The 13,426-nt window shown below is 36.2% G+C and overlaps 1 protein-coding gene across 1 annotated transcript in view; it reads left to right on the top strand.

Annotated features, from left to right (window-relative positions):
* The first annotated feature begins 3,029 nt into the window (after positions 1 to 3,029).
* LOC136034774 (neutral amino acid transporter 9-like) overlaps positions 3,030 to 13,426 on the top strand; it is a 51,652-nt gene continuing 41,255 nt past the window's right edge. Inside the window, exon 1 of the mRNA XM_065716186.1 lies at positions 3,030 to 3,102. Within this exon, the coding sequence (XP_065572258.1) occupies positions 3,047 to 3,102 (56 nt within the window). The 5' untranslated portion in view covers positions 3,030 to 3,046. The remainder of the gene's footprint in view (positions 3,103 to 13,426) is intronic.

Raw genomic sequence — 13,426 nt, forward strand, 5'->3', positions numbered from 1 at the left:
GTAATTTTGAAAATTGAGGTATTTATAACTTACGAAAGGGTGACCAGATCTTAATGAAATTTGATATTTAGAAGGGTCTTGCGCTTTAAAGCCCTTATTTTAAATTCCGACCAGATCCTGTGATATTGGGTGGAGTTGGAGGGGGAAACCGGAATTCTTGGAAAACGTGAAAATTGGGGTATTTTTATTTTACGAATAGGTGATTGGATCTGAATGAAGTTTGATATTTAGAAGGAGTTCATGTCTCAGAGCTCTTATTTCAAATCCCAACCTGATCTTTTGACATTTGGGGGAGTTGGAGGGGGAAATCTTGGAAAACACTTGGAGTGGAGGAATCGAGATGAAGCTTGGTGGATAGAATAAGCAAATGTCCTTGATACGTGATTGACGGAGCCGTACTGGATTCGCTCTTTTTGGGGGAGTTGGGAGGAGGGGTTCAGTGATTTGGCGAGTGTGGTGCTCCTGGACGTGCTAGGACGATGAAAATTGATAGGCGTGTCATGGAGCTGCACAAAGTGACTTGATAAAGTCGTTTTCCCAGATTCGACCATCTGGGGGGCTAAAGGGAGAGGAAAAATTAGAAAAAATAGGTATTTATAACATACGAGTGGGTGATCGGATTTTAATGAACTTTGATATTTAGAAGTACATTGTGACTCAGAGCTCTTATTTTAAATCCTGACCAGCATTAAGCCTCTTATTTTCCTTCCAAATCGATCTATTGATTCATAGAATTTTGCTAGAGCTCATACCATATGACCTCTTGGCTCTTAGCTCTTCTTGCCTCGTCACAAGTGCCATATTAGCTCTTAGCTCTTGTTTCTTAAGAATTTATAGTTTGGCTTGCTGTTTGTATGCTGGAAAAGCTTTTTCAACAATTTAAACAACATAAATCCTTTTGAAAATCATGGCAAAAATATTAATGTTTAATTTAGTCACATACCTTCTCTAGTTGACCTTTTATATAAAACTTAGTACCATTCCAAAAAAATTATATCTATACTCTTTCACAGCCTGGATACATTTACACTCTTTTGATTAGTAACATTTTCAGAACAAAAGTAGTAATAAAAGTAGCCCTGAAAGTTTAAGCTTGACACCCTCAGTCGTTCTTTGTACATTGCTGGGATTTCTTATTGGCGACCAGCATACAAACAGTCCATTTTCATTTAATTTTAAAGCAGCATTTAGTTTTTAAGGATAATAGGTAGATTACATAACTGTAGGGGGTTGGCCAAACCAATATCTTAGAGATATAGTTACTAGACTGTTCAGCTATGCTGAACAAAATGGCTGTCCTAAAAATTTAGTTCAAAATCCACGGTATATGAAGGAATGAAGATGAAATCTTGAGAGAACATTTCTGTTGTAACAATAACAACCTGCCATTCGTATACAGGTTGTTTAAAAAGACGCACCAACAATATCTTTGGAACAGTTATGTGTGTGAAATCAAAACTGACAACGCTTGTTGTGGGGGTGTTGAACTAACCAAAAGACAAAATTTGCATCATAATACTACTGCTTCTACTCCTACAACTACTACTACTGTTATTACTGCTACTGCCAGGAGAGACCCCAAGGAGAGAGAGCCAATGTGCCTTTCATTTCCTTTAGGGCTTGTCCGGTTACTTTAGCTCAATTGTTGTCACGGCAAGGCTCTATCAATTGCACTAAAGAGTGAATTGAATCACGAGCCCAATAAAGGAAAAATTCTCTAGTGGAAGTGTGTCAAGGAAAAGTCTGTTTGAAATTGGCGAATGTTAGTTGGACCATCCAACTGCTACCAGCGAGAGGCCTTTTGGCGATTGTTTGTGCAAGCATAGTGGTTTTGATGGTGCTAGGATTGCAAGAGGACTGCTTTCCAATGGGTTAGCACCTTTAAAACACTATAAACTGATGGATCAGTTCAGAGCGATTGGGTTGGGAACCCCAGGGTATCACTCTGATCCAAACATCTGTTGAGCTAGACGAACCTCGGATAGTGTGGAATCCTTGATTCGGTAATGATTTTGGTATCATTGGAGCCTTTGACTAATGGGATTAAAGGGTCTTGAAAGGACATGGCAAGGTGGCCTACTCCTAGAGGGAAATCGCATTGTTTCAATGCGTCTCTAATGTGCCTGATGGTAATGTGAATGTGTTACCTGGTTGATCCTGCCAGTAGCATATGCTTGTCTCAAAGATTAAGCCATGCATGTCTAAGTACAAGCCCCCAGTGGGCGAAACCGCGAATGGCTCAATAAATCAATTATGGTTCCTTATTTGATGCTGAAGTAATTGCATTGACCAAGGCTGCAAACTTTTTATCTCTCTCATTTACCCTGGGAGCTAATGTAAGAATCTACTCTGACTCTAAAAGTGCTATTTCGGCCCTTAAAAGTTTTTATTGGTGTAAGAAACCAGCCCCAGAAACCGTTTTATGCCACACATCATTACAAGAAGTTGTCAATATGGGTATACACTTAACCCTTCGATGGATACCTGGTCATATGGGCATACCAGGAAACGAACAAGCAGATCTGGCAGCTAAAGATGCAACTATATCAGGAGAGGAGACATCCAGTGCTGTAACACCATCTATAGTATATGCTATTAGCTCAATTATCACTTTTAGCCACAGGCAAGTAGAAAATCCCTTACATTTGTTCATCCATTTTTTAGACTAAACGATTTCACATGTCTGAATTATTTGCCAGAAAAGCGTTCGATTGGCAAAATCTCTGTTCACTTGCTCGATCGACTTCTTACTAAATAAAACGGCAGCAGAGAAAAGAGTCAACTCTTGAGTTAACTTCCACGAGTCGAATCAAACGCAACTCTGGTGCCTTTTTCAATTAAAATACTATAACACGTCAAATAAAGAGTTTAGCACGTTACAGGGAAAAGCTAATTTAATGCACAGCTAAAAAGTGTATAATAGCGCATACATTTTGTTTGTGGTATCGAATTTGAAGAAAATAAATTTTGAGTTTTAATTTCTACCGGGAATAATTCTAGGCTGAATTAACGTTCAAATTTGGCAAAAAACTTAAATGATCGGCACATGATGATGATCACAAACAATCTGAACGAGTCCCTACTATCCTCAAGCCCTTCTAGGTAATTCATTTTTACCGTTGGCTCATTAAATTCTGGATAATTGAGTTTTTGAAACAAAGCAGCATGTCTATTTTAATTTAAAGAGCCAGACAAGAACAATGACAAAACTAGTTATGTTTTTTTTTCACTGGCCTATAGCCTAGGACAAAAATGGAATAGGCTAATGGATAAAATTCTAGCTGAGGGCTTCCTCGCTATTTTGAAAGTAGTCGATTTAGCTGAACAAAGCTCAAAGGAATACATCCAGAGCCAATGGAAATACATCTCCTGGGAAGGAATTCCAAGCACCTCTCTCCACTGCTTCTCCTTCCAAACAGCAATGACCTATTATAATCTGTAACAATCTTTACAATTTTAGACTATGATTGTCAAAACCTTTCAACAAGTAGCCTATATGATTAGTGTACATTACACTCATAATTCCAAACATACTAAAATACAGCAGTGAAGCATAGTCTTGGCCACACATTTGAAGCTTGGACCTAATCTAAGAAAATTTTATCTCATCTAAGACACAGGATCTTAAATTTAGAGCAACATCTTGTAATGACAGACACAGTCAACCTTGGATAGATGTAATCTAAGACAAGAGCTGTGATACAAAATAAATATTAGGTACTCAATTTAAATAGATTACAGTGTAGAAATAACTTTTGTCAAAGTTCAATTTTTGAAAGAATAAATTTTGTCTAAGATTAAAATCAGCCAAACTCAACAGGCCTAGCCCTAACCATCATCCAATCACAACTATCTAAGTCTACACACATTAAGTCCAAGAATAGGAACCTGCTGTCTATGTATAGGAAAGATTAGAGCATCTGGACTTTGAAGATACTTCTACTATGCTTTAGCCCCTTAAGCACAAATATATAGCCTAAATTATATACTTCCTATACATATTGGCATTTGTCACTGTTGTTTCTACCCATGTACCTACCATAGGGGCCCGTAAGCTGAATTTTAGGGGGGTGGGGCTTACCTGGTCTAATCAGCACAAAGTATGCTGCATAATAGAAATCTCAAAACAAAAATATAAGGCAGCATCATTCAGCCAGGGGAGACTAGAGCCCCCATCTGCTCCCATATGGGTACCCATGGTACCAATAAATTGAATCAAGACAAAAGAAAACACCTTAGAAAAAAATAATTTTTGCTGTATAAGTGGACCTAAGGGTAAGGGGGTTAATGGTAAGGTGTTGCAGAAACATTTTCAAAATACATTAATTTGAGTTCATTTGCATTTTAGGAAATAATAATTGTTCTCTTAACATATTTCTTCTTCAATAGCCCTAAATCTAAGCTTATATCAATCTTACCTCCAAATAATCTGTTTTATGCTGATTCCAAATATATAAGGTTCATTAAGTTTAGGCTAATATTGCATATCAAACACTAAAAACTTGAGAATATTCACCTGATTTTCAAAAGGGGAGAAAATGCACCCAATAGGGAAGTGATTGTAATGAAAATTACTCTGTCAGTTTCAGTATAATAGAGAATCCTAGTGTGGAATTTTAAAGCTCCTATAAGAGGCAATGCTATAGCGTTGCCTATAGTAAAGGCCATAAAGCTCCAACGTTTTATTATTTGTTTTTTCCCCAGAGGCACTTCTTATGGAAGGGATGGTTGTATAAACTTTGGAAGGGGCTCATTCGATTTGAAATCATAAGTTCTAGTTCCCTATTTAAGAGTTAAAAGTGATCAAAGGGCAACTAGCCCTCCTTACACCCTTTTCCCAAAATGAATCAGATAAAAAATGCATCATTGCTTCTTATGGGAGGGATGCTTGTATAAACTTCAGAGAGGGTTCATTTGATTGGAAATTAAAAGTTCTACTTCACTTGTTAAGAGTCAAAAGAGATCAGAGGGCAACTGCCCCCTCCCCCCATGCCCTTTTCCCCTAAAACTATCCAATCAAAATTTTGAGATAGCCATTTTGTTAAAAAAATTGTTCAAATGTCAGATAACAAAACTTCAGTGTTGACATCCCCACCCCCTGTTTGCAGGGGTGAGGTATTTTAAGTTATGCCTTGGGACATATATGGTTCTTATGGAAGCAATGCTCATATAAACTTGAAAGAAGGCTCGCTGAATTGGAAATCTAGTTCACTTCATAAGAGTCAAGAGAGAATAGAGAGCAGCTAGTCCCCCCCCACGCCGTTTTTTCCTAAGCCCATCTGGTACAAATTTTGAGATAGCCATTTTTATTAAAATAGTTCAAGGATGAGATAACAAAATTCTGGGGTCAACACTACCCCCAAGAGCCCAGGGCAAGTTTTTTGAGTTATGCCCTGGGGGTGTATGAGGATTTTGTGTAAGGGGTGATTGCATAAATTTCAAAGGTGGCTCATTTGATTACAATAGTAGTGGCAAATATATTTGGAAATAGTATTGAGCTTGCAATTCAATTTGTTTTCTACATATATGCAAAGCAAAGCCCATTATAATTTACTTATTTTACACTTTAAATCCACCTGTGAAGTATGAGAATGTTGAAAAATGGCAGAATGTAAATGATAAAAGAATTGTTAAGTTTATTGAATTTGGCTATTAATCTTGTTCTTGGCTACTTCATTTTTTCAGAAAATTCTACCCTGGGCAATTCCTTGACAAAAAGTTCACCCCTCCCTCCAAAAATATCCCCCAGGAAAATACCCACATAGGCCTCCCCAAAAAATTCCCCCATCTCATGCAAAATTGCGCAGCCAAAGGGAAAGTCATGACAATTTAAAATAATTAAGAAAAGAAGGGATTATGGAATAGTCTACTTATACTCCAAAATATAGGTAGATTATATTTTGTAGAAAATCCTGTTGTATTATTTCTTTTAATTCTTATTGTTTATCTTTTGGGGGTTGAATTACCATAGCAGGGTAAGATAAGGTTAAAGAAAATAATTTAAAAATATGAAGTTAGTGGGAACTGTAGAAGGATTGCCCTATGATGGAAGTGCAATGAGATAAAGGCCGGGACTAAAAAGTATGAGCAACTACTTCTTATGGAATTGGTTAGGTAATGGTATTTATAATATGTAATACCTGTTCACCCCTTGCAATCAAGAACATCTACTAGGCATCGATAACTCAACCCCCAGCCCTCCAAAACAATATAAAAGAATTAAAAGAAGTAGTAGTATTGAAATAAATCCCATAGGATGTTCTACACTGTATATTATATGGACCATAATTTGCACTTTGTTTAAGATAAAATATATTTTAAATACTTTCACTTTTTCAATCTTAATAAATTCAAAATTGTTAAGAATTTAAGGAATAAATATCAGTATATTTATTTTACACTGTCAATCTACATTCATTGGTTTCGTTTTTTCAGTATTCTTAAATATGATGGTTTTTTTTTTATACAATGAGAAATAGTACATTCAGCTCAAATAAGGATTGTTTTAAGTGAAGTACAAATTATAGTCTGGCTTACAGAGAGCACAAGGGGCATAAGTCCCACTCATTTTATTTTCTTCTTAATTGGGCTTGACTCGGTTATATATTGTAATTTCGGTTCATTTTGAGTTTCATTTCTTTATTGACGGTGATTTGTGGTACTTTTATGCATTGCAAATTATTTAACTTTATATCTGTTCAGTGTTGGTATAACGTAGCTTTTTACTTTTCTTTGAAAAACTTATTTTGTGAGAAAAACTTTTAAAATTAGTTATTAGTAAAGATGGTGGTTGCACTAAAAATGTTAAAAGTAGAATAGCCAAAGTCCAGGGTGTTTTTCCACAATTGGAAAAAGTTTGGAAGAATAGAAAAATAATTCTGCAAACCAAGATTAAAATGTTGGAAACTACAGTGATGACAGTGGCCATGTATGGTTCTAAAGCGTGGGCGCTTCAAAAGACGAAGGAGGAATTGTAGGATTTGCAATCTGTAGCCATTGTCTACGGTTTATTTTGGGTACCTGTCTGACCAACCGTATTTCAAACAATAAGCTGCACAAAAAATGTGGTTTGATCTGACCTTCTAGGGCAGATTGCCAAAGAATGTCCTCGACAGCAAACCATCTAGGGTCAAACAAAAAGTATGTCATCCCCAAATGGGATGAAAGGATTTCGTTAGGAAAGATCTAAATCAAAATTGAAACTTCTTGGGGGTGGTGTGAAGAGAGAGACATTGAACAGATTGGAGTGGAGGAAGAGCATACCTAGCTTTATTGGCCTCAGGCTGCTTTGTGCTGCGGTGAGTTGTAAGTGGTAGTAGTACTAGTATCTTTTGAGAAGTTTATATTTTTGTTCGATGCTCCAGGGATTGCGTAAACCATGAAAAGTTAGAAACTCACATTTGGTGATGTTCATAGAAATTTTGAAGGATTGGAAATCGCTCTGGGTATAAGTTAATTAAGTTTGTGGGTATTTTCTGCATCAGCAAAGAAGGAGGAATCGTCAGCGTAACTGGATAAGATAGAGCAGTTTTGTGGAAAAGGAGTGAAGGAAAGAATCCATCCCAAACCTTAAAAATGGAATGTTTGATAATCAGGGGAGAAGGTAAGGATAGAGAGATATATATTTATCAAACTAAAAAAACGAAAAAAGCAAGAACAGCCACCATGAGAAGTAAAAAAAAAAAAATTGTTCGGGGGGATGGCAAAAATGCATTAAAAAATAATACAGGACTAAGAAAAAAAGTTTGGAACAACCTACCTGATTCAGCTCAAGAATGTCACTCGTTTGGTAGTTTCAAAAGAATTTAAAAAAAAAATAATGTCCTGATATTTTATGTTTAAAAGTTTTTTAATGTCCTCCCGACTGACCACTTCCAATACCCAAAATGCAGGTACCTCTTCCCTTCTCTCTCTTTTTTCAATTTATATATTCCACTTGCTTTGATTGGTTTGGTATGTTTTTCTCTTTTTTTCTTTTCTTTTTTCTCTTCTTTTACTATATTCATTTATTAATTGATTTTAGTACATAAGCAGATATATCATTATTTTGCTTTTGTTGTTTTTCGTTTCTTTTCTTTTTTCTATATTCATTTTTTTCCACTTCCTTTATTAATTGGTTTTGCTACGTAAGCATATATGTCGTTGTTCTGTTTTTTGTTGGTTTTCTTTTATATTAATTGATGTAATGTTTAGTCTCCCACCATCACAGGCCAAATAGCCTTTGTGGGGTCTAATGCTTGTAATTTTTCTTTATTTTCTCTTAATAAATAGATTGATTGATTGATTGATAATCGGCACCACGAACCTTACAACAAAACATATTCAACAGTGTGATTAAAATCATACCCTGAGAGGTAACAATAAAGTACTCAATTATTTATTTACACCAACCCCCCCCCAAAAAAGAAAAGAAAAAAGAACTACAATTAATACATCGTAAAAATAATTTCTTTTATTTCTCTCTTAAAAAAGAAATATCACTATCATTTTAAAACTCTGATCTAGATGACTCCAACTTCTAATCCCCCTATGAAGTACAGAAAACGTCGACCGGGTCGAAGCAATCAGTAGAATAGTAATTTCTCCAGATGATTGGGTGTCAATTGTGGATCATGGATATCAAGTTAACTACTTGAGTGTCAAAACATGAAAGATTTGTACCATTTTGTAGCCTAAAACTAAACAAGTTTGTACACGTGGTATATGGAAGAGGTATGTACGATGTGTATATTCGGCGCGAAACGTCTACGAGCGAATATGGATACTACCAGCTTTTGGACTACGAGAGTCGTAACTTTTATTCGTAACTCTCGTAGTCCAGATGCTGTAGTGGCCTTATTTGCTTTAGACTTTCCGCACCAAATAACGGAGTTGTAGGCCAACCGACAAACGAACAGCATTATTTTGAAGAGCTCGTAGGGGCTGGACAATGGAAACAAATGTACGAAGCCAAACACTACTACAATAAAGGATATATGGATGGATAAGGGAAAATAAAGGGGAAGTAGGACATATGTAGGGAAAAATGCCTTTTTCTCGTTTACCCATTATACCGTTATTTAGTTTTCTCGTTATACCTAGGTTACGAGACAAAATTTTACTCACAGACTGTGCATGACACTTGAATGACAAAACTTCATCAATATAAACCCCCAAGTACTTGATCGATAAAGCATGCTTTAAAACTCCATAATATGCTACAGTTTCATGCAACAAAGGATAAAAAGCAGGAGATCGGGAAAAAAAAAATGAAATTAGACTTACCAGGATTAATCTTAAGCCTATTTGCCTTCAACCAGTAATGTAACCTATCTACATTATCTTTTATCGATGCTAGGAATAATTAAACAAAAAAAAAAACAAGTTTTTTTAAATGTAAGTAAGGAGCGACATTAAAAATTAAAACGAACAGAAATTACTCCGTATTTGAAAGGGGCTTTTCCTCCTCAACGCCCCGCTCTTTACGCTAAAGTTTTTTACTGTTTTAAAATGTAGAGTTAAGAAAAAGAGTCAAACTTTAGCGTAAAGAGCGTGGCGTTGAGGAGGAAAATTTTTTTTTTAATTTTTCATTGTTTTTTTTTAATAATTCTAGAAAATCCTGCGCCACCTTCATTGAATTTCTCTGCCCCCATGACATAGTCCTCCAAAGAAAGATCCTTCCACATAGCCAAATCCCCTCAACCCCCCCAAACCAAAATAATCCCCTTGAAAAACGTCTGTACACTTCCAAATAACCATTAACTGTATGTAAACACTGGTCTAATTTTGTAACTTACAGCCCCTCCCCCGGGAAGTGTTGGGGAGGAAGTCATCCCAAAGACATAGTTATTATGGTTTTCGACTATGCTGAACAAAATGGCTATCTCAAAATTTTGATCCGGTGACTTTGGGAAAAAAATTAGCGTGGGAGGGGGTCTAGGTGCCCTCCAATTTATTTGGTCACTTAAAAAGGGCACTAGAACTTTTCATTTCCGTTAGAATGAGCCCTCTCGCAAGACTCTAGGACCACTGGGTCGATACGATCACCCCTGAGGAAAAAAAACAACAAAAAACAAACAAACAAATAAACACGCATCCATGATTTGCCTTCTGGCAAAAAATACAAAATTCCACATTTTTATAGATAGGAGCTTGAAACTTCTACATTAGGGTTCTCTGATGCGCTGAATCTGTTGGTGTGATTTTTTGGCGTTAACATTCTATGACTTTTAGGGGCTGTTTTCCCCTATTTTCTAAAACAAGGAAAATTTTCTCAGGCTCGTAACTTTTGACGGGTAAGATTAAACTTGATGAAACTTATATATTTAAAATCAGCATTAAAATGCGATTCTTTTGACGTAGCTATTGGTATCAAAATTCCATTTTTAGAGTTTTGGTTACTATTGAGCCGGGTCGCTCCTTATTACTGTTCGTTACCTTATTACTGTTTGATTCTTCCGTCTTTACAGTGTTGATAGCCACATAGTCATGCGCAAATAATGACTCAGTTTCATTCCGAAGACAAGTAGTCATATCACTAACACTAAAACAACAATTATGAATACAATTAGGTATATCAATAATAAACAAAAGGAAGATAATCGGATAACAATAACAGATCCCCGTGGGACACCACAAGGGACTGGGCATAATTCAGATTTTAAGCTGTTCTTTTCTACAAACTGGTTGCGATTACTGGAGAAACTCCGTATAAAATCGAGAACTTTACCTCGGATTTCATTCACCTCACATTTTTCCAAGAGTAGACCATGGTCAACTGTATCGAAAGCCTTCATTAAGTCTAGAAATACAGCAACCTTACATCCTTTGTCAAAAGCAATATTGATAATACTTGTCAAAAATATCAGAGCATCCTCCTTCTTTCTATTCTTCCAGAATCCAAACTGATTAATACTCAAAAGTTTAAAATTCTCAAGAAATGTGGTTAACCGGGAACTAAAACATTTTTCAATAAGACGAGAAATAGCTGGCAAAACTGATATTGGATGACAATTACTAATATCATTTCTGTCACCACCTTTATAAATTGGTGTCACTTTTGCATACTTTAAATAATCTAAAAAGTTACCCTGTCTGAAACAATCACTAATAAATGATGTTAGAATGCTAGGTATAAATGGAAAAATAAATTTCAGAATTTTTAAACTCACCAAGTCACTACCAGACGAACTGTTTTTCATGGCATACATAGTAATCCTTCGTTTGTCCACGGTAATCCTCTTTAGATGCAACGATACATTTATATGGGGTGGTAAAGTGGGTCCAAAAGGTGGATTTTCTGGGAAATGGGAAATCGTATTGTCTATTTCTGAACCTGCTGAAATAAAATGATTCGAAATTCATTACAAACCATAAAATTTTCTGCAGCTATTGTCTCATTTACTATCACTTCTGATGGTAGTATATTATGTCTCTAAGCTGTAACAATATGGATTATTTGCCAGGTCTTCAATGGATTTCCTTCAGCTTCCTTAAATTTCAAGCTAAAATACCTTTTTTTACCTCACCGAAAATATAATTCAAACCATTATCAAAAGCGCGGTATTGTTCTTTATTCTCATCTGCAAGTTCTACAACTTGTAACTTAAACAATCTATCTCTTAAATTTATTTTCCGAAGAAGATCTAGTGCTATCCATGGCTTCTTCCCATTATGTTTTCGCCCTTCTATATTCTTAACAACTCCCAGTTCCTTAGCCTTTTCCAGTAACTTACCGTAAAAAAAGCGCAAATTTACTATTAACATCATTTTCTTCTCCAAACAGGGACATCCAATCAACACGAACCAAATTATTATTTAGTTCAAGTTTATTATTTATCAAAAACTACATCCCTTTTACTCAAGTCAAAAAGTACTCGCTTGTGAATTAATACCTCAAACTCAGCATAAACACCAGAGAGATCGGATTCAATATTTATAACAACTCCTTGAAATCTAAAAGGTATATTTGAAAATATATTGTCCAAAAGCTTTGCGAGCGTCCTAAAAACTCTAGTCGGAATGTTAATCGTAGGGACTAAACCAAAAGACAGACATAGATTTAAAAGTTGAGAAGTCACCGAAGGCTCGACATCTAGCATGTCGATGTTTAAATCGTCAAGAATGAAACAAGTTGTATTGCTAAAATGTACTTTAAAAGATGTTCATGTAAATTCTCAAAGATTTCTTGAATAGAGCTAGAGGGAGACCTGTACACAATGACTAAATATACATCAACATTATTTGATCTAGCTTGGAGAACTAGTGTTTCACATACCGTTTCATTATATTTGCTCAGATCATCACGGATTTTCATGTGCAGATATTCACGTACATAGGCCGCGAGACCCCTATGCTGATGTAGCTCTCGGCTCCGTGTAAGCAACATATACCCCAGTTTATCCAGAAGAGCAGAGTATGATCACCCACCCAAGTCTCTGTTAAAGCAAGCACATGGGAGAAATTAAGATTAGCTAAATTAACTAAAAAAAAACAAGAGCTAAGAGCTCATATGGCACTTGTGAAGAGGCGAGAAGAGCTAAGAGCCAAGAGATCATATGGTATGAGCTCTAACAAAATTCTATGAATCAGTAGATTGATTTAAAAAGGAAAATATGAGGCTTAATGCCGGTCAGGATTTAAAATAAGAGCTCTGAGTCACGATTTCCTTCTAAATATCAAAATTCATTAAGATCCGATCACCCACTCGTAAGTTATAAATACCTAATTTTTTCTAATTTTTCCTCTCCCTTTAGCCCCCCAGATGGTCGAATCTGGGAAAACGACTTTATCAAGTCAAATTGTGCAGCTCCCTGACACGCCTATCAATTTTCATCGTCCTAGCTCGTCCAGAAGCACCAAACTCGCCAAATCACTGAACCCCTCCCCCCAACTCCCCGAAAGAGAGCAAATCCAGTACGATTCTGTCAATCACGTATCAAGGACATTTGTTTATTCTATCCACCAAGCTTCATCCCGATTCCTGCACTCCAAGTGTTTTTCCAAGATTTCCCCCTCCAACTCTCCCCAATGTCAAACGATCTGGTCGGGATTTGAAATAAGAGCTCTGAGACATGAATTCTTTCTAAAAATCAAATTTCATGAAGATCCGATCATCTATTCGTAAGATAAAAATACACCAATTTTCACATTTTCCAAGAATTCCGGTTTCCCCCTCCAACTCCCCCCAACGTCACAGGATCTGGTCGGGATTTAAAATAAGAACTTTAAAGCACATGATCCTTTTAAATATCTAATTTCATTAAGATCTGGTCACCCTTTCGTAAGTTACAAATACCTCAATTTTCAAAATTACCCCCCCTCCAATTCCACCAAAGAGAGCAGGTCCGGTCCGGTTATGTCAGTCACGTATCTTTGACAGGTTTTTATTCTTCCCATCCAGTTTCATCCTGATCTCACCGCTTTAAGTATTTTCTAAGATTTCCGG

Source organism: Artemia franciscana, chromosome 13 (genome assembly GCF_032884065.1).
Source record: "Artemia franciscana chromosome 13, ASM3288406v1, whole genome shotgun sequence".
Taxonomy (NCBI): domain Eukaryota; kingdom Metazoa; phylum Arthropoda; class Branchiopoda; order Anostraca; family Artemiidae; genus Artemia; species Artemia franciscana.